Consider the following 24,721-nt stretch of genomic DNA (forward strand, 5'->3'; position numbering starts at 1 on the left):
GCTGGTTAAAAAGGGGAAAAAATAAATCAAATTGAATAGATAAACTGGCCAGGACTGTCCTAACCTAACCTTTTACGTGGAGGAAGCAGAGAAAGGCTTATTTTGCTGTTTCTGCTTGTACAACCCCCTCCACAGCCAATTTTCTCTCCTGCAGTGCCACCCAGAGACCTGTGCTGTGAGTGACTCTTTCACAGTGGCAGAACAGAGTTTTGTTTTGTTTTTTTTTCCCCCTCTGTCCTGCCTTTCGATGCTGCAAAAGCATCGAGCCAGACACGGGCTCAGAGCCCTCCTGGTTAATTCACCGAGGATGCTTGTGCTGCTCAGGGCTCTCTGCACTTGTAGCTTCTGCCCCATCACAGCAGGGATGGTGTGTGAGGAAGGAAAGGGAGCAGGGGGTGGGATCTGAGCCATGGATCAGACCTCCTTTTACACGGGGCAGGTCCAACAGCCAGGTAGCACGTGGAATCATGAAGATCTTACCTAGAAAGTCAGGGGGTTGCTGTAGGAGCATCTGCCAAGTGAAGCAAGGTCATGAATGGAGTGATAATGATTTTTATTTCAAGGGGGAAGCCTCACCAACTGTAGCTCTTGTTCCCTGTGTTGCAAACAGATCCTGGTACCGATGGAACCAACCTACCTACCTCCACTGAGAGCCCCCCTTCCACCGCGTGCCAACGGAGCTCCGGCTCCGAGCCACGGACCAGCTCCTCTAGGAATAATTCCTGGGGCAACATCCGGCCTTCCAGTGCCTTCCAGGTGCTGCCACGCGAAGGCCTTGTCCAAGGGAACCCTTGGAGCAGCGGAGCTCTCCAGGGACTCAAACTGCAGCCGATTTTCCCCAAGGATTCCCAGCCCCACGAACGTTCCCTCCACGACCGAGCCCTTGCTTAGCCCTGCCCGCATGTCACACACTGCCCTCTGCTTGCAAAGCCTCTGCATCCTCGCTGGGATTGCCTGGCGGGCTCTAACCTGGAAGGATTTCTTGTGTCAGGACTCTCCTTTCTTCCCCCTAAACCCTCCCACGAGGAGGGGCTCTCCTGCTGTTGCTGTCACGCACACACCCCACGAACCCCAAACTGAGCCGAGGGGACCCAGTTCATTTCACCACAGCCCCGTGTCCACACGTCAGCCTTGATTTTTCCATAGATTTCCAAGGCCAACTGTGCTTTATCCACTTCCAAACTTGCTTTGCTTTGAGCCATTCTGCTCTTTCCAAAGGTGCTTTTTGTTTTTTTCATTCCCCTCCCCTTTAATTTTTCATCCCCCTTTTTTTTATCCCCCCTTTTTTTTATCCCCCCTTTTTTTATCCCCCCTTTTTTTATCCCCCCTTTTTTTATCCCCCCTTTTTTTTATCCCCCCTTTTTTTATCCCCCCTTTTTTTATCCCCCCTTTTTTTATCCCCCCTTTTTTTATCCCCCCTTTTTTTATCCCCCCTTTTTTTATCCCCCCTTTTTTTATCCCCCCTTTTTTTTATCCCCCCTTTTTTTTATCCCCCCTTTTTATCCCCCCTTTTTTTATCCCTCTTTTTTCATCCCCCCTTTTTTTATCCCCCCTTTTTTTCATCCCCGTTTTTTCATCCCCCTTTTTTTATCCCTCCTTTTTTTCATTCCCCTCCTTTTTTTTATTCCCCCCCTTTCTTCATTCCCCCTTTTTTTTCATTTCCCCCCCTTTTTTTTTTATTTCTCCCCTCCCCCTTTTTTTTTAATTAATTATTTTAGAGGCTTCTTATTTTTTTCCTTTTAAAAAACAAACAAACAAAAAAAAAACCGAAAATGAAACAAACAAAAAAAAAATTGTCTTTTGCAAAATTTTGTGTCCAAGTCTTGTTATTGCTCCCAGATGCTGTTGGAAACCTCGGGTGAAATTCTGCCTAAAAGCAATTTGTGTTGATTTGGTGGGACAAGGATGAGTCTTGACATTCCCCTTTTTGCTTTATTTTTATTTTTTTTTTTTCCTTTTACTCATTCTTTTGGGTTTTCCCTGATACCAAACCCAACCTCTTTTGGAGTTGAGGTGTTCTGCTCTTTCCTGAGTCTGTTCTCTGCTTTCCTGCTCCTGGGAGGACACGTTGTTATTGCTCAGGTGGGAACCTTGAGGTTGGTGTGTTCGGAATTCCACGAGCTCCTAAAGCTTAGGAAACATCCACTTTCACAGCCTATCACCAGGAAAATCATTAATTTAATCATTAATTAAAGGAAAACTTTAATTTTCTTAAAAGTAGGCTTGAGTCATACGAATTCCTGGGCAGGACAAACGGGTACAAGTCATTAATTCAGTGGAACAAAAGTAAATGAGTATCTGAGTCACAGACTGTAAATAGATATTTTTGAGTAGTACTGTTTTTTCTGATGGCTTTTTTTAGGTAAATATGAGGGTTTTTTGGTTTTTTTTTAAGTAAAAAATGATCCTTTGTCACTTCTGGGGATTTGATCCCTTCTTTCTTCTCCGACTCATCCAGTCCTGTGTGATGAATTAGGGGGTCTGTGGACCTTAAAGAATTTATCAGCTGCTTTCACACAAAGTGTTGGGCCCTCCATGCACGTTGTACATAGAATTTGTTGCTTTGAGTGAGGTTTTGCTATAGCAGCAGACACTGATAATAATGAGGGCTGGAAAATATCAGGTAACATTTCTTTAAAAATATATTTTTTTTTTTTCAGTACTAAAACAAGTTTTTAAAAAAATGTTCTGACACAAAAAATGGACAAACTGTATTTCTATTTCCTGCATTCCCCCCAGTACTCATTTACCTCTAACTAAACCACTTTCATCATCTCTGTTTTTCAGTGGAAATGTTAAAATTAAACGAAACTTTTTTTTTTCTCCAAAAAAAAAAATCTCTTGGGATTAAAAATGACATTTTACGTTGGGAAAGCCAGAACTGTAGCTGGGTAGTATTAATCCACCTCTCCTGATTGCTATGGCCCTTCTTTCTGCCATTAATTAAATTTCCTTACATGCTTGGAGGGTTCATTTTCAAGCCTTGTTCTCTGTTGCTTTTCCAGTTGTGTTTAGGAAGGTGAAATGAATTATTGGGATGTAATTGCTCCCAAGCTGGGCTGTCACAGGTTTGGGGCACGTGTGGGGGTGGGTTTTCTTGGGAGATTCCTGGAGGTTCTGACTGTCTCTAACAGGGAGAACTGTCTTCAGCAGCCAGAGTGACAGGAATTAAACGTGGCAGAGTTTTCACTGGTGTGAATTCAGAACTATACTATATTTATACAATATTTTAAAGTGTTTTGCCTGATGAATTTTCGTTTGTTTCACATCAGCGGACGAGTTAAACTGGGGTGAGACTGAGGGGTCTGTGCTGAGGTGGTGGAGGGTTGGAGAAGCAGGAGTGAACAAATCAGCAGAAATCTGATTTAATAAGTAAACCATGCCAGTGGTTTCTTGGTGTTGTTGGAAAGAACCTTTTCCAGAGCTCCTCTCCTGCTGAGAAGCAATTCCCATGGGAATGTTCACTGAGTGGGCTGCAGCTCCATGAATAAAGTCAAAGGGACTTGGATTTTAACCCAACTGCCCTGGCCAGGGATGGAAAAGAGGAGTGGCTGCCTGAGGCTCTGTGATTATAAAGACCCCTGAAGGAGCTGCCAGCTTTTTAAGCAATAATTTTCCAATCCTTATTCAAAGCCAGATCCATCCGAAAAAGATGTTCAAGTGGCACAAAGGGGCCTTGCTCCAGCCTCTCCCTCCTAAAATATAGACCTTCTTAAAATAAATACATGATGGGAACAACTGGATCACAGGATGGCACGTGGCTGAGATAATTGTACTCTTTTAACTTCTTTTTTTTAATTAATTTTGCCTATAAACATCAACATTTAAAGATCAGCAGATAGGAAGAACAAATTTAAACCACTGACCTGCACCTTTGGGACGCTCTGCCTTGATGGTTTTACCTCCTGCGTGACCTTGGCCAAATGACTTAATCCCTGTCAGGCAGTGGGGGTGATAATCCTTTCCTTCTCCCAGCCCTCAGTTTGTGCCAAGCAGCAGAGTTCAGGAATGCTCAGCATTCCAGCTGATTTTCCTGCCAGCCCTCATAGAAGGCATTTATGAAACAGCAAAACTCGACTTTCCAGCTCGTTTCTATTGTGAAAATCTGCAGTTATTTCACAGCTCATAAGCAATTATTTAAAAGCTCAGAAGTTCCCATTCTGATTGCCTTGAAAACCTTTTCCTGCAAATTTTACCCAGTAATTCCTGCATTAATCCTGTACCTGGTAGCTGAGCTGTAACTTGGTTCCTGACTTCAGTTTGTTTAAACACTTGGTAAAGGCTCCCAGAGGTTTGTGAGGCTATTGATCAAAAGAGACCAAAAATAAAAGTTGTTAAGGCATTTATTTACAATATATATTATGTATATTACATATATATTATATATAATATATATTTATGTGTTCTTATAGCATAGAGAAGATACACTGAGATAAAATCTGGCTCTGAACTGACAAGGACTATTCCATTAAATTTTCACAAATTCCTCTGAGTAATTTTCTCCCCCCCCCCCCCCCCAAAAGGCAGCACTGCATAGATTTTGGAACATTATTCCTGAAAGCTGGGAGGGAAATTGCCAATGTATTAAGTGCTGAATAACGGTGTGTGCACATTAGTATTGCTGTGAGATCAAAGCCAAGCTGTGCCAGGTGTTGTGCAAACATACCCCGAGAGTTGATCTTCCCCCACGAAGTTTATAAACACAATGACAAATCTCCCGGATTTATTGATAGACTGGGCCTGGATGGGAAAACAAACACCAGCAGCTTGTTTGCTTCACAAAAAAAAAACCAAAAAAAAACAAAGCTCCAGTTGGAAGAGAAATATCTTCATCCCCCTGTCATCTAGGAACGCTTCCAGTCTCACAGGAGCATCAAAATAAACAGAGCAGGAAATTCCAGCTTTCCAGGAGTGAGAGTCCCCTCCCACAGCCACAGCTGAGCAATGAAGGGAGCAGGTGCTCACAAGATGTGCTATCAGAACTCAGGTGACCTTCTCGAGCAACCTGAGCTGCCACCAAAGCTGCTCTTTGTGCCTGAGCAGTCCCCAAGCTCTCTGTCCCCACTCTCCTCCAAGGAAAAGGGCTCCTCCACCCCTGGGATTTGAGCATCAGTGACTTGAACCCCAGGAGGGAGTGAAGAGCCGACTCTCAGCTGAGTCCCTGCCTAAAAACACCTCTGGGGGTCCCATCCCCATCACTTGTGAGTATAAGGGGTGCAAATCCACTCATCTTTTGTTTTTATGTGTGATCTGGTCATTCACAAGCCAGACCCCCCAGCTCCAAAATCAAATTGGGGTTTGGAAGTTACGGTCTGTCTGTAGAGTTCCTGCTCTTCTCAGCCAGCTGGCATCCTCAGAATATCAAAGGGACAAATATTCCCAGCTTTCCTCTGTGCTGGCAGACACTGGAGTGCACACAGGAATTACACTCCCAGTAATGACTGAAGTCAAGGGTGGCTTTTTTTGTAACAACCCCAGAGCTCTCAGCCACGTGCAGACCAGGCAGGAGGTGGGGTACCTGGGGCATCCATGATGTTTAGCAGTGCCCAAGTTCAGGCAAGAATGGGGAGGGCTGGAAAATTAACAATTTAATTTCTTTTACTGTTCACTGAATTATTTCTGCCTCTGCTTTCCACCTGTGAGGAGAGTGAGTGCAAGCTGGAGAACTGGGCTCTGTTCCTGCTCCTTCCCAGGTTTCCCCGAGGCCTGAAGGGAGACTTGGAGCATTTCTAAGTATCCAAATGACCCTGTGAAGTGCTCTCATGGTTCCTGATGCCCCCACCCTTGGGCCTTACTGTGTTGGGGGAATTAGCAGAGATCCTGATGCTCCAATACAACAGCTCAGCTTAAATTCAGGCTCAGCTTTACAGAGCCAGCAGGGACTGGTGCCTGAGCTGCAGTGGGAGCCCCTTTCTCTGTGCTGGGGGTCCCTACCTGCACAGCCCATGGGTTTGCTTCAGAGCAGGGGCCAAAATGCCAGGGAAGGAGGCAAAAATCAGGAAGTTTTAGCTCAAATATAAGAGCAACCTATAGCCTATGATCCAAGCAGGAGAATATTTTAGTGTGTGACACAGAGGAACATCCTCTGGAGTGCAGCACATACAGTGGATCTCAGTGACCACAGGTGGGGGCTCTGAGGGGTTGGTTTCACTCCCAGCGTGGAGCCCTGGATGTAGGGAAGGTTTGGCTTGTCTGGGACACACAGCCTCAATTTTTACAGTAACTTGAGTAAACAGAAATGACACCGTGTGAGTTGGCTGTGAGGGCTTGGAGGAAGCAGAGCCCTCCCCTGGTTACTCACTCCTGCCTCTGCTGGGCTCAGCTCCTCACTCACTCATCCTGTTCTGCGTGTTCTGTGTCACATCTCTCTGTTAATCGTGCGTCCAGCACCACTCCCCAGCTCGGCCCCGAGCTGTCCCAAACTCGCCCACTCCCGTCTCAGCCTCCCCTCCCCGCAATCAGGACGACACAAAGGTTGCTCCCTGTCTGCCTCTGTTCTCAAAACTGGTACAAAAGTCGAAAGAGGACTCCGGGACACTTAAGAGGGAAAAAAAAAAAAAAGAGACATCAGCCTGATCCGGCTTTATTCTCAGCTTTATCCTCCTCCATCACAGAGGAAAACATCCAGCCCAAGTGAGGGCCGGGGGCTCTCCGGGAGAGCAGCCGGCAGGGCTGGGACTGGCCGGAGGTACCAAACGCTTGTCCCCGTTTCCCCCACCCCGTTCCCCCTTCCCTCCCCGCCCTGCCCGGCAGCTCGGCTCTCTCCCAGCCCCGGGGCTCGCAGCCTGTTCGCCTCCGGGGTGGGTAAAAGAGGGGCAGAGCGAGCGGGGATGCAGGGGGAGCATCCTCCGGGGAGCCCGCGGGGGCCCGGCCGGGGCGGGGCGGGGCAGGGCAGGGCGGGGCAGGGCGGGGCAGGGTAGGGCAGATAAAAGGCTCCGCGTGTGGCGGCCCCGCCTCCCAGCCCGGACAGCCCCGGAGCTGCAGGTCCCGGGCGAGCAGAGCCGGAGTGGGGCCAGTCCCGGCGGGGCGGCGGCAGCGCCCGGACCGGGGTAAGGACCGGGGGTTCCCGGGCTGTCGGGGAACTCCTGCCCTGTGCTGGGATGGGGTCTGGTCCCTCCGGGTGTCCTGGTGCCCGAGGGAGAAGGGTGGGGGGCCAGGCAGAGGCGCTTTGGCACCGGGAGGGCTGAGCCCGTGGTTTTGGCCATTTGCTGCTAAAGGGGGGCTCGGGAGAGCGCCGTGCTCAGGGGAGGGGGACAAGGCTCTGGGTTGGGCTGTTTTGCTCGCGTTTTGGTGTTTGAGGTTTGGTTGGTTGGTTGGTTGTATTCCCCTCTCCGGGGTTTCCATGAATGTTCTGGGGTGGACACCCAGGTGGGTGGTGGGATGAACCCGGGGGTGTTGCTGCCCTCCTGACGCTCTCCCCCCGTGTCCAGCAGGATGGTTCCCATCGCTCTGGAGGTGACCTGCAGCTTCCTCACCTGGCTGTGTCTGTACCTCTGCCTCTGCCGCTGGAACAGGCACCGCTCCTCCGAGTGGAGCTGCCGCCTGGTCACCCTCCTGCACGGGCTCATTGTCACCTGCCTCTCGGGTTACACCGCCCTCCTGGCCGGCCCCTGGCCTCTGACCCACGCAGGTGTGTTTGGAGTCTCCCCCATGGCCTTGTCATGCCCTGTGCTCACCTGTGGTTCTGTCACAGGTGGAGGAAGGGGTTTTGCCCTCCCTCTTTTGCTTTTGCTCTCCTCTTATGGGTGGTTTTGGGGTGTTTGAGGGAGGATTTTGTTGAATTCCCCCGCCCTTATCACTTTTTACTATTCATCTCTTTGTCCTTTTTCTTTTTTTCTTTTTATTTTGTTTTCTTTGGTTTACATTAAAAGTGTTCAGCTTGGCAGCTTGAGTTTATTGCAGCATCAGATGTAGCAATGTTGAGAGCAGACTAAGTGCTTTCACATCTTTAAGGGTGTAATAACTTCTGACATTTGTCTCTGCAGCGTTTTGTTTGATGTTTTCTATCATTAAATCTCAAATAGTTCTGCTGCTGGAAGTCTGACTTTCCATCCCTGCTTTTTAAAAGGGTTGTGAGAGAAAAAGAGAAAAGCAGCAGTGTGGCAGGACGGGGTGTGAAGGGAAAGCAGGACCAGACATCCCAGCTTCCAGCCTGGCACGTGGCCCATGGGATAAGGCTGGAAACTAAGGAGGAAAGAGGCACCTCACAACCTGTACTGCTCCGTATTGTAGAAGAACACCTTAAACAGGCTTATTTCATGTGCACCTTTCATTTCAGGCTCACCAAACACACCTCTCCAGACCCACGTGCTGTCCCTGACCTTGGGCTACTTCATCTTTGACCTGGGCTGGTGCCTGTATTTCCAGACAGAGGGGGGCCTGATGCTGTTCCACCACACCCTGAGCATCTGTGGCATGGTGCTGGTGCTGGGCCTGGGCACATCTGCCACAGAGGTCAACGCTGTCGTGTTTGTCAGCGAGATCACCAACCCCCTGCTCCAGACCCGCTGGTTCCTGCGGGAGACGGGCCGGTACTACACCTTCCTGGGAGAGCTGGTGGACTCCCTCTTCGTGCTCCTCTTCCTGGCACTGAGGATCGTGGGGGGAGCCTGGATCATGTGTGCCATGGTGATGTCCCCGAGCCCCAGCTGGCTCCTCAAGGCCGGGGGCCTGGCCATGTACGTGGTGTCCCTGGGGTTCACGGTTGAAATCTGCCGCTTCGTCAGGAGGAAGATGGGGAAAAAACACCTGCCCTGGAAGCGCCTGAGGAGTGGGAATGAACCTGTGAGAGCAAATGGGCACGTGGCTGCTCACTGATGGGCTGTGGAGGACAATCCCCTGGCCTTGGGGCCTGGCTGCTGGAGCTTATTCCTGTGAAAAGGGCTCCTAAAATGACTCTCTGGCGCTGGAGATGGGTCAGCGCGAGGAACGTGGAAAAGCTGGGGAAAAGAGGGATTTGAGTGGAAATCCGAGGAGCCTGACACTGATTCCCTGACTTCTGCAGCAATGGTGCAGCCTCAAGGAGGGTGGCAACGCCAGACCCGCTCAGTCTGCAGCCAATAATGGCACAGTCTGTGTGTTCTGTCATTGTTTCTGAGGTAAAATTATTTTAGAGCGCAGAGAAAATCAAACGTGGAAAATCTCCAACCTTCCTGCCAGTGGGGCTGGGTAGGGGTGTGACCTGGCAAAGACTTGCTGAGCCTCACTCTCCTTAATCCTGGATTTGGACAATGTGCTTTCCTAAGTACTCAATGAAAGCCTCAGGACCAGACTGAAGTGCTTTCAGGGGTGTAGGAGAGTTGTCCTTTGAGTGTGTGGAGTGATGGTACTTGAAGTGAGGCAAGGTTTTACCTTGTTGTTTTTAATGATACATTTCCTTTTCTTTTTTTTTTTTTTTAATGTTGGCATTCAAGCAGATACTGATCTTAGAGCAGTGTGACTTCACTGGGACTGGCTCAGGCCCTTGCAAATAAGAGTCAGGAATTAGACTCATGCCAATAAACTCCATAAGCAGGTGTGTTCTCCTGGCCTTGGATTGCTTAAAAACAATAATCAGGCTTTTTGTGGGTGAGAGAAGATAGGGAAGAGCCCCCCTGGATGCTCTTTCTGTCCTGGGGTTGGATCATTTACAAGCCACTAAAGCTGAATTCATGGCTAATGAGTCAAATACGTGACTATTTTCAGGGGTGACAGTCAAGACAAGACAGGTCTCAGTGTAACATCTGCTCCACACCAGCAGGCCTTGGAGCATGGACTAGTTCTCTTGTTTTCTTTACCTCTCAGAGTCGTGTTCTGACATTTTCCCCTGGGGTTGTAATGTGAATTTCCCTCTGTTTAAGGCTGCAGTTGAGATTTACTCTCCTATAAAAGCCTGGCTTGGAGCTGAGAAACAAAGGGCCTTGTGTTGCTTGCAGGCTTAGCAGGGCTGGTTGCTGCTTTCCAAGATTTTAGGGGAGGTTCTTCATGGAGCTGAAGAGCCCCTGGAACTGCCTGTGTGGGTGTTGCTGGAGTGAGGTGTCAGTCCTGCTGCAGAAGGAAGGCAGCTCCTCCCTGCCTCTTATCTCACTAATTTTGGTGTTTTTCAGGGCAGAAATCAGCCTTGGCTGGGGGTTAGAATAAGGTGTTTGGAGAGATTAAAAAAATGACCTGAAATAACTTGACTTTTGGCAAGTCCACTGGAAGCACTGCAGCTGTGAATCCAGGCAAGTTACTGTTTAGGAAAGCAGGAGCTTTGTCCTCCAGCTGGGCTGGCTCTGGGGGCCTGAGGTATGGACCCTGTGCTCTTCCAAAAACTCCTGTGAGTCATGAGACTTCTAATAAAATTATGTTCTCTTTTTTAAAAGAAATGGTTGCTGTAGTGCTCTTTTTTTCTGGGTCTTAAGGAGGCAACTGAAGTTAAGAAAGTGAGGCAAACAGGCTGGAGGGAACTTAAACCACCACTGGTTCGTGCAGCTCAGGAAGGAGTGAGCTGGTGAGGAGACAAGCTCAGACTGAGCCATGTGCTCTGCAGGTCAGGCTTGAGGTGTGAGGGGCAGGTGAAGCTCAGATTTGTGACTAATGGACCCATAACCAATGAGTCAGTACTGCAGGGAACTTAAGAACGGGCCATTGAACTGAGGTGTTTGCTCCTGATGGACACAAGGTCATGGGGTAATTTAAATTCTGGCCATGGTTGCCTTTTTTTTTTTGCTCTGCAGCACCAATGCCTCACTGCTGGGTTTCATCCTGGCAATGACTGTTTTGGAAGGTTTGGTCTGCAGGCTGTTTTGGCTGCACTACCTTTGAGGAAGCAGTTGAAAGTGTGAGAACACCTTTGGTGCCATGAGATGTCCCAGGTCACTGCTGAGTGACTGTTTCCAGCTGGGAACCTGCAGCTGCTGGGCCAGGACTGGTGTCTGGAGTGGAGGTGAGCCTGGGCTTGGCTTCCAACAAGGAAATGCTTTTCCTTCAGCTGTGGGACAGTAGCCCAGTGCCCCCACCTTGCTTGCAAGCAACCAAAGCTGATAGCAGCCATCCTGGGACTTGAAGCAAAGTAAGTGCCCTCAGGTGGTCATGGACCACTTCTCATCTAAGGACAGTTTTAATTTGAAATTCTCTGATGTGATGCTAGAAAACCATTTAGCTCCACTCTCGGCATCCCACTGGATTTGTGTACTTGCATTTTAAAGAATGTGATTCTTAATACAGGTGTCTGGTTTTTGTCTGTCAAATATCCTCGACAGATAAATGTCCTTTTGATTTTTACAGTCCCAAAAAGTGAGCCTTGGTCGTGGCCTGTCACTGGGTGTTTGGAGTTCCTGTGTATTCCCAGTTTATCTGTGGACAAGGAGTTTCCCAGTGCTGTAAGCTAACACACTGTGACCCTCCAGCTCTGGTTAGAACAGGTACAGAAGGCAAGAGGAAAGAATGTGCTGCTGGGAGAGGGTGGAACTGCACTAAATGGGGCAGCAGAGTGCAGACAACTGCTTGCAGAGGTGTCCTGCCCTGAGCTGTTTTGCTGAACTCTGTTCATCTGCAGGCAAAACGAGCCAGTGCAACGCAGCCCATTGAAATGGCTGAGTCTGCACAAAGCAAACAGGAAAATTAGTGTATAAGCTGCACCTCACTTCTGGTACAATCCACTGGGGGGTGGTTTAACTCGCCAATTTGCACCTCACGATGCAAAATTTGCACATTGTATGACCTAGGAAATAAAAATGCACAGTTTCTCTGTATTTCTACCTCCTGCATTAAATCCATAAATCTGTGCCTTGTGTGAACGTGTCTATTTTTCTTCCTGGCTGCTCAGTCAACATCCATAGAATCATAGAATGGTTTGGGTTGGAAAGGACCTTAAAGATCATCTTGTTCCACCCCCTGCCATGGGCAGGGACACCTTCCACTGGCCCAGGTTGGTCCAAGCCCTGTCCAACCTGGCCTTGGACACTCCCAGGGATGGGGCAGCCACAGCTTCTCTGGGCAACCTGTGCCAGGGCCTCCCCACCCTCCCAGGGAAGAATTTTTTCCTGATCTCTAAACCTGCTCCCTTTCAGTTTGGAAACATCAGCCAGGAGCCAGTGTGTTGGTTGGAGGAGGTGTCCTGCATTTTGCTGCTCTGTGGATGTGGAAGGCAGGCCAGAGAATGGTGAGCACTGAATGGGAACAGTGAGAAGAAATTGCTGGGCTTTGTAACTGCTGCCTAAGCAGGGGATGGAGGGGATGTTGGGGCAGGGCTCTGTGCTCTCCCAGCCTGCTGAAGCTGCACTGCTGGGTGATAAACCCTGCAGGGCACAGAACCTTGAACCTGGTGTGACACAGCTTTAGGAGTTCTGGAGAAGAGCCTGCTCCCAGCAGGCGCTGCCTGGGTGTGAGTAAAGCAAATCCCCGGCGTGCTTTGTGTGAAGATAACCCCCGGGGTTATCTCTGCCACACACCAGGTGATTGGAGTGGGTGGGCGGGGGGTGGGACAGACTCTCTGTGCCCACAGGCTTTGTGTGCCCTGTGGGAACACGACTTTGTTCTGGGAGCAGGGATACGAGGATGATGAAGGCTCTAGGGTCCTATTCCCATCTGGCTGTCTCTCCTCCAGCCCTGCCATCCCTATTCCAGCCCTGCCATCCTTATTCCAGCCCTGCCATCCTTATTCCAGCCCTGCCATCCTTATTCCAGCCCTGCCATCCTTATTCCAGCCCTGCCATCCTTATTCCAGCCCTGCCATCCTTATTCCAGCCCTGCCATCCCTTCTGCAGCCCTGCCATCCCTTCTGCAGCCCTGCCATCCCGGTTCCCGTCCTGCCATCCCGGTTCCCGTCCTGCCATCGCGGTTCCCGTCCTGCCATCCCCGCTCCATCCCTTCCATCCCTGCGGTCCCTCCTCCCCGCCGCCAGGTGCCCCTCGGCCGCCGCCGTTTCCTCTGCCTGCGCGGCGGGGGCGGCCGCGGCTCCGCGGCCCTGGCGGTGGGTGTGCGGGGAAGGGAAGGCTCCGGACCCTGTTCCCGGACCTTTGGGGAGCCGGGAGGAGCCGAGCCAGGCCCGGGAGGAGCCGGGCAAGGGAATAAGGTGGGGCGGGAGCCCGCGGGGATGCGCGCGGGGATGGGGGGCGGCCGCATCCCGCGGGAAAAGGGCAGGATGCGGGATGGGGCCGGCGCTGGGCTCTGCCCCCGGGATGCGGTTCGATCTCTCTGTGTTGCGGTCTCTGGGCTCCTCCATTTTATTACTTGTACTACCAAAAAAAAAAAAAAAAAAAGGCAATAAGGAAATAACGGTGCTTTGCGGGAGGTGCCCATCTGGTTTTCCCGTCTGATTTTTAAGCTCTTCCGGGCTGTTCTGCACCCGGTTTTCAGGCGCGTGTGTTTATTGTAGAGCCTGCTTTCATTCGGGGCCACGTTGCTACTGGTGATACAAACAATAATATAATATATATTACATAGAAAAATATACGTAATAATACATATAATGATATACATAATATATATAATAATATTAGATATCTAAAGATATATAATATATATTTTAATTATATTATTGTATTTAGATATTGTGTCATATTTAGATATTATTATTTTTGTATGTGATATATTTCTATATATCTCTATATTTATTTTATATATTTTTATATATAGTTATTTATTATTATTATATAATTATTGGTGGGTTTTAAATGATATTGGCCTGTCTGGCATCCAGGCACAGACATAATGCACAGGTGCAATATGTATTATATGTGCTAAGGACAAATAACAGAATGGTTTGGGTTGGAAGGAATCTTAAAAATTATCTCATTCCTGCCATGGGCAGGGACACCTTCCACTAGCCCAGGTTGCTCCAAGCCCCATCCAACCTGGCCTTGGACACTTCCAGGGATCCAGGGGCAGCCACAGCTTCTCTGGGCAACCTGTGCCAGGGCCTCCCCACCCTCCTGGGGAAGAATTTCTCCCTAATATCCCATCTAATCCTGCTCTCTGTCAGTTTAAAGCCATTAACTGTTGAGCTTTGATGTGCAGTTGGACGACAGCCCTCTTCTTTCCTTCCAGGGGATGGAGAAGTCTCTTTTTCGTGAGTAGGTGTGGAGAACACCTCAAAATGTTTAAAAGCTTGTTCCTCTTCCTTTTACCAGCCTTCTCCAGCTGGTCAGTCCCTTTTGTCACGTCAGAATTCTTCCTTCCCCTATGTGCCCTGACTCTGGAGCTCACGTACCAGGGATGCGAATGGAAACTCCTGCTCAGAGCAGTTAATCACATCCTTATTTCATCTCCCGTGTTCCCAAGGCCCATTAAAACATAATGGTTTTGTTTACCCAGCCTCCAGTCATTCCTGGGAGTACCTCAACAGGCCAAACAGGAAGGCTGGGCTTTGCAGCTCTGACTCCTCATCACGTGAAGTCTCTTTGGTGTGAGTTTGGGTGTGAGGCCAGAGTTGGGCAGCAGGTACCACTGGTGCTTCTGCTGTTGCACAACTGGAAACTCCTGTATCCCAAAGCGTGACTCAGCTGCTTCTGATGTACTTCCCTGAGTGCTCAGGAGTGATGAGACATATCTTGTATTTCACAGAAAGCTGTTATAAATATGAATGAGGTGTAGATATTTGGTTATTAAATAACTGGGGGGCTTTTAGCACCAAGAGCAGCACCCACAGTTGTCTGTGCGCTGTAATTTTGTTCTGGCAGTGTGTTTTTTTGCTTGTTTGAGAGATTCTGTATTGCACAGTGAGTGAGGGAAGGCATGTAAAAGAAATACCTCTGGAAAAATAATCTTTATGGGCATAGATTCTAATTCTTCTGCATCAAAAAGGTTTGGAGGTCTTGGTGCCATTAAAGACGAAATGAAGTCTGCAGTGGGGAGAGTAAAGTGGTTTTCACCTTGCCTTGATACTTACAGACCTTCTGGTCCCCTGAGTGTTTCTGATCCGTTCTGTGTCCCTGTCCCCCTGACAGGATGCTGTTCCCCCTGCCCCTGAGGGTGGCCTGCAGTCTGCTGGGCTGGTTTTCCCTCTACAAGTGGTTCTGCCACCGCTACAGGCACCGGAATTCCGAGTGGAGCTGCAGGCTGGTCACCCTGACCCATGGCATCCTTGCCACCTGTCTCTCTGCTTACATTGGCTTTATCGATGGGCCCTGGCCACTGAGTCACCCAGGTGAGCGATGAAAACTCTGGTCCCAGCTCCCTCCGTGGGTGGTGGCACTGAGGGGCTCTCCCACCACCTCGGCCCGCTCGAGGAGCGGTGACTGCAGCGGTCTCTGAGCTGCTTTGTGATGGGAAGCTCTAGAGAAATGGGGAGCCTGGCACTGCGTTCCCTCGTGTGCTGGCCCTCCCCAGCTGCAGTTTGCTCACGCCCGTGTGGCCATTACGTGTGTGCAGCTGCCGGACTGACAACCGTGGCATTGTGACTTGGGGGGGGCTTCTCTGGCCGGGCTGTGACCAGCACAAGCCAACACCCCTTCCTCGTCTCAGCTCCCGCTCGCTGCCCTAAAGTTCTTTACGTCTCCACGTTTCAGGATCACCCAACACGACCCTCCAGGTGCACGGGCTGTGCCTTAGCTTGGGCTACTTCCTCTTCGACCTGTGCTGGTGCGTGTACTTCCAGACGGAGGGTGCCCTGATGCTGGCCCACCACCTAGTGAGCATCGTGGGCATCGCAGCCTCGCTGGCCCTGGGCGAGTCGGCGGCGGACGTCAACGCCGTGATCTTCGGCAGCGAGATCACCAACCCCCTGCTGCAGGCCCGCTGGTTCCTCAAGGAGACGGGCTCCTACCACACCCTCACGGGCGACGTGGTGGATTTCCTCTTCGTGGTCCTGTTCACCGGCGTGCGGATCGGGATGGGGGCCTGGCTGATGTACTGCGAGCTGGCCTCGCCCCGGCCCCGCTGGTACATCAAGCTGGGGGGGGTCATCATGTACGCCGTGTCCTGGGTCTTCATGCTCAGCATCTGCCGCTTCGCCAGGAGGAAGAGCATGAGGAAGTACCAGGCGTGGAGGAGCCGCCGGAGCGGCGCCTGCTGCCTGAAAACCAACGGGCACCTGAAAACCCACTGAGGGGGGTGCTGAGGAGAGAATTCCTCGAGTTCCCGCTGCCTGGCAGGGGAGGGGGGGGGACCGTGCCTGGAATGGGGAGAGGAGCCAGCTCACGTTAGCGGTTCTGGAGCCGGGTTTTATCCCTGGCTCGGCTCCACTGAAAGCCGTGGAGCTGTGCCATGGATTCATTGGGGCTGCAGTGTTTGGCCTGGCAGGGGCTGGGTGAGCACACGCTGGATGGCACGAGGGAAGGAAGGGCTAATTTTATATACTGACCATTGACTAGTCCAGCAGTGCGGGTGTAAATAGTGGTGTGAGTAGAAAACTCCTTCAGCGCTGATAGAACCTTGGAGAAGAGAGGAGGAGATAACACTAGGTCTTCATGTTCAGTGTCCTGTACAGTGTAGGCAGCTAAGAGTGTTCCTACTGGTAGGAAGAAGCATGTTCTAGTGTTGCATCAAATTCCTGGCTCTTCCACCAACTCACTGTGTGACCTTGGGCAAGTCACATAACTCTAACTCTGTGCCTAATTCCCCATCTGTGACTTGGGGGTGATGGAGCTGATCCATCTGTGTTATGCACTTTCAGACTTTTCCTTGAGAGGTGCTACATCGATGCAGAGTGATGGTTGTTACCTGCACTTAGTTCATTATCCCAGTGTTCCCTTTGGGAGAAACAGCTTTGGTGGATGAGCTAGAGTGTGACTCTAGAAAAATCAGTATTTTAGGTAGGTTGTTGTTTCCTACCCTTTCTAATTCCTTTTAATGACTTATTTATTAACATATTGATAACTTATTTTTCTGTAGTGTCCAGAAGCTCTAATCAGCACTGGAGCCTTACAGGACTAGGTGCTCTGTGAATACACCCAAAGACACAGCCCCTGGTGGGAAATGCTTTTATGACTTTTCCCTCTTCATCCCTGACTGTTAAAACTCCAGCCATCCCCTACAAATACTCCTTTTAGCTCCTTGAGTGACTCTCTGTTGTGAGAAGCCCCACCAGGACTTGCCAGTAAGGGGTTTTCTGGCTGATTGTCTGCAGAACACCAAAATTCCCTCTGCTGGGCTTATTGACCCAAATCCAAACTGGGATTTCTGGTTGAAGAGTGGCCAACATGCATCTCCAAAAACCCAATGGCTGAGGTGGAATTGCTGCCCAGCTCCAAATTTGTCCTTGTGCAAGCCAGAGACCTGATCTTGGCTCTCCTTCATCTGAATTGATGCCTTGACCTCTGGGCTTGGAATTCACTTTGTCTCCCTCGTTGGATCTGTGTCACTTTATAAAATGAGCATTTATAGGGTCAGAGAGACTTATTTTACAGCTTAATAATTAAAGAAGCAGAGAGGCACAGAATGTGGCCTTTTTTAATTAAAAAAAAAAAGTGAACCTGACTGGGAGAAAAAATAATCATTACTTATCTGGTCCCATTTGCAGGGAAACATTGTCCCCAGTTGGCAGCTTCTGCTGTTTGTTCCACTGCATATTCTTCAGCTGTTCCTTTGTTGTTGCTGTCATTATTAGGATCATTTCATTTGAGCCTCCAGAGCAGCTCAGGGCCTGAGCCTCCCCTGCAGCAGCCAAAGACCTGAAGAGCCCAAGAAAAGCCCTTCAGATGAGCAGAGCCAAGTGGTGAGCTGGTCCTGCAAAGGAAACTTGACTCATCCAGCACTACTGAGCCTTGAAGGGAGACAAGAAGGGCTGGTTGGGGCTTGCTGGTTCTTTCCCAGCTCTCCTGAGCACGTCAAGGAGCCTTTTTGCCTCAGCTTACCCACTTTCTGGAGTGGGGACAGCATTACCTACCTCGTGGGGGGTTTCCATTTGACACCAAGCCACCTTTGATGGATGCTGGGTGGTTTGTGCTGCATAAAAGCAAAATGCTGTTGCTTTGAGCCAAGCACTTCTCACTATGACCCATCAGCAGCACTTCTGTCACCTGAACATGGCACTTCCCAGCATCTGCTTGCCTCCCAGGAGCAGGAGTCCGAGGTGTTTGGCAAAGGTAGGAGCCAAAGGGACTAAGGATGTGCTGCTTCTGGTTCACGTGGACCCCCCAGGCTGAAGGAAGGATGCCTGGTGGGTTTTCCCTGGGAAGGATTGCAGTAAATCCCGAGCCAGAGGAGGTTCAGCAGCCAGCCTGACCAGGGAAAGGGGCTTTCAGCAGCAAGGCCTGAAGAAAGGCAGGTGAGAACAGCCTGCTTGTTGCTCAGTGCAGCTGTGGACTTGCCCACCAAGAAGAGCTTCCTGGGCAGCCCTGGTGGTCTGGGCTCTGAGGTTTGGGGTGTGTGGTTACCTGGACATCCCACACCTGCCCAGGTGAGTGAGGGTGTCACTGAGTGCAGGTACCACACCTTGTGTGGAGATGTTTTGAGTTACAGTGGCTCAGTGGTCCCCTCCTTTGAACTTGGTTGGAAGGAGAACGTCCATCAATGGCTTTAGAAGTTAAACAAAGGCCCCAGGAAACAAAAGGGCAATTAGGAACAGCTTTATGAGGTGGAGCTGCAACAGCATCTCAGAGCAAGGCCTCACAGTGTGTCCAGCATGGACTCACACACCCAGAAACACAACTCCCAAGCTGTGGAGCACAGGGTGGGTCCTGTCCTCAGGCTGGTCCATGGTGGCTAGAGCAAACTGGGAAAGGAAACTGCAGAGCTAGTGTGGAATAATAACTCGTGTTTGAATTACTGTGTAATAGCAACTAATGTTCCACCAGTGAATGGTGTAGATGCTTTGTATTATGTTTTATAAAATAAAGATTATTTAATTATATGAGGAATTTCCTTTCTCTCTTCGGATGCTGTTCCTCAGTTGCAATGTGTATTTTGGATGAGTGTAAGTGAGCAAAGGGATGATCAGTGGATGCTTTTTTTTTTCACAACAGCTTGTACAGCTTTCAGCATTGTTGCTTCTTGGGCACGTTAGCATTCTTTGCAAGGTTGTCTGAGGTTAAAATTTCGGGAGGGATTTCTTCATGGAAAGGGTTGTCAGGCACTGGAAAGGGCTGCCCAGGGAGGTGGTGGAATCCCCATCCCTGGAGGTGTCCAAGGAACCACTGGATGTGGCACTCAGTGCTCTGGGCTGTGGTTGATCAAGGACTTTGATTGATCGAGGGTGGACTTGATGATCTTGGAGGTCTTTTCCAACCTCAGTGGTTCTGTGTGTGGTCCTGTAATGCAGAGCAAAAATGTTTCCTTTGTTTTCCATGCTAAGGGACAACGTTCCACTGTGTTTCCACACTGAGCTCTTCTCATTCATAAACTAAATATTATCTAGGAATTGCTTCATTGGGAAGCCTGCTAGGAAGAGGGCGTGTTTAGCATTATTTAATGTTTAATTTAATTTAACATTGCCTTGTGGGGGGGGGGTACTTGCAGCTGTAGAGATGAGCCAAAGTCAGCACCGTGCAGAGGTGCAGCTTTAATCTGGGCTCTGAGTGGTGCTGCTCTGTCTGTGCTGGGCTGGTTTTGCTCCTGTGCTGGGGATCTGCCTCCTTTCAGGGCCAGGGAGGCACTGCAGGCAGGGCAGCTGCTGGGAGCTGTGTGTGTCATGTTGTGTTCGTGCCCCAGAGCTCCCTGGGAAGGGCTGTCCCGATCTGCTGAGGGAAATGGGAGCTGCCAGGGGGCTGTGCAGGAATCAGGGACTTCTTTTGCCCTTGGTGCAGCAGCTGAGCCCCGGGAAAGCCACCAACACACACAACAGCTTCGTCAGGTCACTGGGGAAGATGTGCACTTGTTTTAAAATCTCTGCTTCAGGGGCTGCTCCCAAAATTAGAGGAGAGGAAAACATTTCTTTCAGTGATGCTTAAGAGACCTGGGCACCACCCAGGATTTCTGTGGGCGAGGCACTGGATAAATCCAGAAGGGAAGGAGGGTCCTGCCCTGTCCCAGCAGCTCCAGACCTGTGTGTGGCCAAGGCAAGGCCTGTGGTGCTGTGCTGGTAAAGAACAGCCACTTTGCTTGCTTGTGGCCCCAGCATTTTGCCAGGGATCCAGAGTGCCAAAAGTCTGCTTCCTATAAATAGTTAAGCCAATTTAGTTGTTTGCATGTAACCCTTCCATCGGGCTCCAAATCCTCCAGCACTGGGCAGCAGCTGCTGAGCCCTCTGGAGCTGTTGGCCTGTTTGCAGGGCAGGGGCAGCCCTGGCAGTGGGGTGAAGGGGGCTCAGGGACTGCAGGAATTTATGCTGGGAATTCATTTAACCTCGGGGGTAGCCCAGGAGCAGAGAAGAAAGTACAGCAGCATTCTGAGGCTTTGCTTTAGAGCTGCAAGCGTCCTCCAGGTTTTATGTCTTCAGGAGTGACGTGCCAGAATGGAACCTTAAGTCAATGGACAGATGTGCTTTGACTGTATACTGAAATCTGCCCCCCAACACCCAATTAATTTAACTTTTTATTGTCCTGTTATTTCTTTAAAGCCTTCCCTGCTGCTTGCCTGCTGGCCCTATAAAATGAACTCTATAAAATTAACCTCTTCTTTCAGTCCTCTGCCCTCTTTTTGTAGCTGAACTCCTTATTTGTATTTGAAGAAATTGCAATTTTTTTTTTGATATCCAAGGCTTTATTCCCTTGCAGCAATAGTCCAAGCACTGATGTAAAAGCATTCTAAGTCTTTGAAATCTGCTATTAGACTGATACTATTGCTGTCAGCAGGTCTTTCTTGGACAGAAAAGATGAGAGAATGGTTTAAGCTTCATGGTGATATTCTTGATACTTGCAGATTTTGTACAGTCTGGAAGTAAAATAACATGGAGTCTTTTATGTCTAAAGAAATCAAATTCCAGAGAGGGAGAGGGAATCAGTCAGCACTGGCTTTGTGTCCCTTAAGCAATTTCTGGGCAAGGAGCAACTCTTTTTTTGGTTATACCAATAAACCAGCACTTTGCTCTCTCCAAGTCAGCTTCAGTAAGTGCTCTAATAAATCTGTGTAAGAGAAGGAGTTTGATTTGCCCTCTTTCCCTCAGGTTCCAGGGGCAGTTTGGCAGCTGATAAGTTGGCAGCATGAGGGATCTTTAGAAAATTAATGAGGAAAACTGAATAGATCAAGGTGTATGGAAAAGCTTTTGTAAAGTCAGAGTGGTTTACAGGTCATTCATTTTGAATGAGAAGGAGAAAGTGCCAGGTTCTGCAGCTTCTTAAAAGCTACAAACACAGCTTTTCAGCAATATTTGTGTTTCGTTGTTTGAGTTGTGTCAGAAGGTTCAGTGTAACAATCCTCAAACGTGATGAGAAATTTACACCCTTCACCTCTTTAGATTTTACCCCCTTAACAACCACCTCTCTGTTTTTAATCCCCCCTCCAGCAGAGGGTGAGAAGGAACCTCCTGGCAGAACGTCCAGCAGCTTCATCTGCCCTCACAGAGGTGGCTGCTTTGCTTATGCTGGTATGGAAAGAAAGCTTAGAGCTATAAAAATGCTTAGTGCCACGTGGATTATCCAGGTTTAGGAACTGTAATAAGCTGCCACAGTGGAAGCTCTGACAGATTAGTCCATCTGTGTCTCAACAGAGGCAGCAAAGTGTTGTCCCAAGTGGCCTAAAAGAGACCAGCCCTGGGTGCATTTTCCAGCAGCTCCAGGGAACTGGGTGCAGGACAAGCTGCCTGTCTGTAGGTGGCAAATCAGGGGCTTGTTTTAACATGGGAAAAGGCTTTGAAGTTGCATAGAATTTCTGTGTTTTGTCAGGTTAGGGTTACATCCAGACGTGGAAGTGGCCACTGGATCCAGCAGCTGTTGGTGCTTGAGGTGAGTTTGACTGGGTGGAGTCACACACAGGGCACTACAAACAATCACTGAGGCAGGAAGGTTTGAGCTGTGCTGAGCTTGAGAGCAGAGCCAGGTTTACCCCAGTCCTGACCCAAGATCAAGGTCCTCTCTGTTCTTCAGGAGTCACAAATCCATATGCACGTTTGGGAAGTGAACTGTCTTCTCTGTAAGCCTTGTGCAAGGTGGAAAGGTTGGCTGTTTCCTCCCAAAAGCAGCAGAACAAGAGCTGGCACAGCAATTTATGGTGAGTTTAACTAACAGTCCAAAATACTGGTGCATTCTATCAGTGGCTTTAAACTGATGACTTGTAGCAAAAGAGACTTCATCCCCTTGATTTTTATGATGGAGCTCAGCAAAACTCAGTGTCTGACTCAGCACATAATTTTGCAAAGCTCTCTATTATTTTCTTTAGTTTTGTTTGCTGTTCTGTACTTTACTTCTTTACTATTTACTTTCTTTACTTTCTACCCTATTCTTTACTTGAGGTCTGCAGGAGACCCGTTGCACACACAGGTGAGTTGCTCCCATGGCTGGTTATCCCAACCGAAACATGAAGATTTTCCTGAAGGAAAAAGGGTCACCTGCGCTGTTTATTCATAGTCAAAATTTGAAGTATCGCCTTTTGCTGATTTCTGTGGCTTTCTATGCCGAGCCCACAGCGGTGCAAACCCCCACGGAGCATCCCAGGTATCACATGGTTTGGAAATGCTCCTTCCCGAAGGGGAACGAGGGGGCGATCAGAAGCTCACCCTTTACCTGCTGGGAAGTTCAGGTTAGAGGAACCATTCGAGGCTTTCCCAGCAGATGGCAACAGCTCCTCGGTGCGAGGCTGGAAAAGAGGGATTAGGCAAAAGGATCCTCAGCAAACACTTTCTCTATAAACCTGCCTTTGCAGGAGCCCCTCTAAGGCTCCTCCGAGGATCTGTCCTTTGCTTTAGGGCAAAATAAATTATGCTCCCCAGGAATCATCAGTTTTTGCTCCCGGGTTCTCCTCACTTGAGCTGCTTAGCTCTGCTTTGGACTGAAAAATAGACTTTTGTGGACTTTGGTGCTGCGCCCTGGAGACTGATGAGGTTAATCAAAGAAACACAGAATGGTTTGGGTTGGAAGGGACCTTAAAGATCATCTCGTTCCAACCCCTCTGCCATGGGATGGTACTCTGTGGTAAATTCAGCATAAGTGACAACTTCAGAGCTACCAAAAAAAAGTATCTATTTTAGTTGGTACAGTGTAATTGGTTATTGATTTCCCCACCCCGTATTTCACGCTGTAAAACTGCCCAGGCAGAATTATCATAAATAGGCATCCATCTTAACCTAAGTATGCAGTCAGCTCCCACCATAAAAAAATAGCATTTGCAGAAAAGAGAAGCAGTTATGGTTTCAGTATCCATGTCTTAGCATTTCCTCCAGCTAATTGTTGTTCTCATTACGTTGTCATGCACAATAAAATATAATTAAAGGAATAAAGGAGGCCTAATATGCAAATGCTGGGCCTGCCATGAATCAGAAGGTCTCCCAGGAGCCTTCCCTTCTCCAGGCACGGAACTCGATGTTCCCCAAGTTAAAAGCAGGGAGGGATTTATTGCAGGCAAGATGCAATAAAGGGATTATATAATAAATAAATACAGATATATGGAGGCATTCAGTCACTTCATCACCGCTGTGGTGCACAGCTGCAGAATGAGAGGCAGACGTGGCTGCTTGTCTTGCACTCCCACACTTTTCTTTTTTTTTTTTTTTTCTCCCCAAGCCTGTGTTTTCCTCAAAAGGAAACCAAAAAAGGAAGTATAAACGTCCCGCGTCTATATGTCAAGTATCATGTAGAAAATGATTTCATCCCACGCTTCCCCTCTTTGCTCTGAACTTCATCAAAACAACAAATTCTTCAGGCTCTCAGACAGTCTGCTGGCTTCCTGATCCACGCTCCCTTCGCTCCAAAGCAGGAAAAGGCTCCGTGTTCCAGAGCAGCAGCAGCCTGGATTTAGCTTCAGGCAAGGTATGGTCCTGTGTGCTCAGGGAGGGATCTGCTCCCAAGTTTCCAAAGCCTGTTTTCCAGGCTCTTTCCAAGTCCAGTGTCCTGGCTTTGAAGTATACGATGGCAAGATTAATTAAAGGGAAGGAGGATGGTGTCCTAGATGATTGGGATTAGCTAATAGGGTTATTTTAGTCTGCTGGCATTTGGTAGGACAGACTGATGTTCCGTGAGTTTCTCTGCACAGGGAGAGCAGGAATTACTGCCCACCCTCCCTGGCAGAGGAACCATCCTGATTTCTGTTGGACTTCTGCAGTGCTCGTGAGCTTTAATTCCTGGAGGAGAAGCGTGGAAGGTTCCTGAAGTCAGAGCATGTAGATTTTATTTCCAGGTGTTTGAGAACAAGTTGCTTGTAGTGGCAGGACAAGGAGAAGTGGCTTCACACTGACAGAGAGTAGGTTTAGACTGGATATTAGGAAGGAATTCTTCCCTGTGAGGGTGGGGAGGCCCTGGCACAGGTTGCCCAGAGAAGCTGTGGCTGCCCCATCCCTGGGAGTGTTCAAGGCCAGGTTGGATGTTGGAGCAAGCCGGGATAGTGGAAGGTTGTGCCCATGGCAGGGGGTGGAATGAGATGATATTTAAGGTCCTTTCCAACCCAAACCATTGGGATTCTGTGTAGAGCTGAGGCAGGCATTTCCCTCTGAAGCAGAGTTGTGCAGGGCATAAATAGCAGGGAGACACAGCCGTGCACCAGCGAGGATGTGTTTGTGCCGAGGAGAGGGAAATCCACACCTGCTGAAATTTCAATGTCCAAATATCCCTTTTTGCCTATCTTTTCATACTGGAGCTTTTTTACACGAAGAGGAGCAGGAACTTGGTGCAGTGTTTCTGGAAGGCTGAGGTCCGTGCAGGGAGGGATCAGTTCTCGGGTTTATGTTGACCTTCACCCGTGAGAAAAATTCCTAATGAAACGTGTGTGGAAATGCAGGGGAATGTGAGACTGG

At 49.1% G+C, this 24,721-nt stretch overlaps 3 protein-coding genes across 5 annotated transcripts in view; all 3 read left to right on the forward strand.

The window, feature by feature from the left end:
- The window catches only part of POU2F3 (POU class 2 homeobox 3), a 41,634-nt gene extending 39,829 nt beyond the window's left edge, over positions 1 to 1,805 (forward strand). Inside the window, exon 14 of one of the 2 annotated variants that reach the window (XM_032709536.1) lies at positions 611 to 1,805. In XM_032709536.1, the coding sequence (XP_032565427.1) occupies positions 611 to 650 (40 nt within the window). In that variant the 3' untranslated portion in view covers positions 651 to 1,805. The remainder of the gene's footprint in view (positions 1 to 610) is intronic. The other variant, XM_032709537.1, reaches the window with a different exon arrangement.
- A 5,629-nt stretch (positions 1,806 to 7,434) lies between these two features.
- Positions 7,435 to 8,817, forward strand: LOC116797769 (TLC domain-containing protein 5-like). The gene is made up of 2 exons (XM_032709599.1): positions 7,435 to 7,630; positions 8,279 to 8,817. The coding sequence occupies exons 1-2, from the start codon at positions 7,435 to 7,437 to the stop codon at positions 8,815 to 8,817; spliced, it is 735 nt and encodes a 244-aa protein (XP_032565490.1).
- Positions 8,818 to 12,058: 3,241 nt separating this feature from the next.
- Positions 12,059 to 18,754, forward strand: LOC116797851 (TLC domain-containing protein 5-like). Of its 2 annotated transcripts, none has more exons than XM_032709722.1 (3): positions 12,059 to 12,124; positions 14,910 to 15,109; positions 15,471 to 18,754. In XM_032709722.1, the coding sequence occupies exons 2-3, from the start codon at positions 14,911 to 14,913 to the stop codon at positions 16,007 to 16,009; spliced, it is 738 nt and encodes a 245-aa protein (XP_032565613.1). In that variant the 5' UTR covers positions 12,059 to 12,124; position 14,910; the 3' UTR covers positions 16,010 to 18,754. The 2 variants fall into 2 exon arrangements, with proteins under 2 accessions (XP_032565613.1, XP_032565612.1); XM_032709721.1 differs by lacking the exon at positions 12,059 to 12,124 and adding an exon at positions 12,933 to 13,036.
- The last annotated feature ends 5,967 nt before the right edge of the window (positions 18,755 to 24,721 follow it).

Source organism: Chiroxiphia lanceolata, chromosome 23, assembly GCF_009829145.1.
Source record: "Chiroxiphia lanceolata isolate bChiLan1 chromosome 23, bChiLan1.pri, whole genome shotgun sequence".
In the NCBI taxonomy this organism is placed as follows: Eukaryota; Metazoa; Chordata; class Aves; order Passeriformes; family Pipridae; genus Chiroxiphia; species Chiroxiphia lanceolata.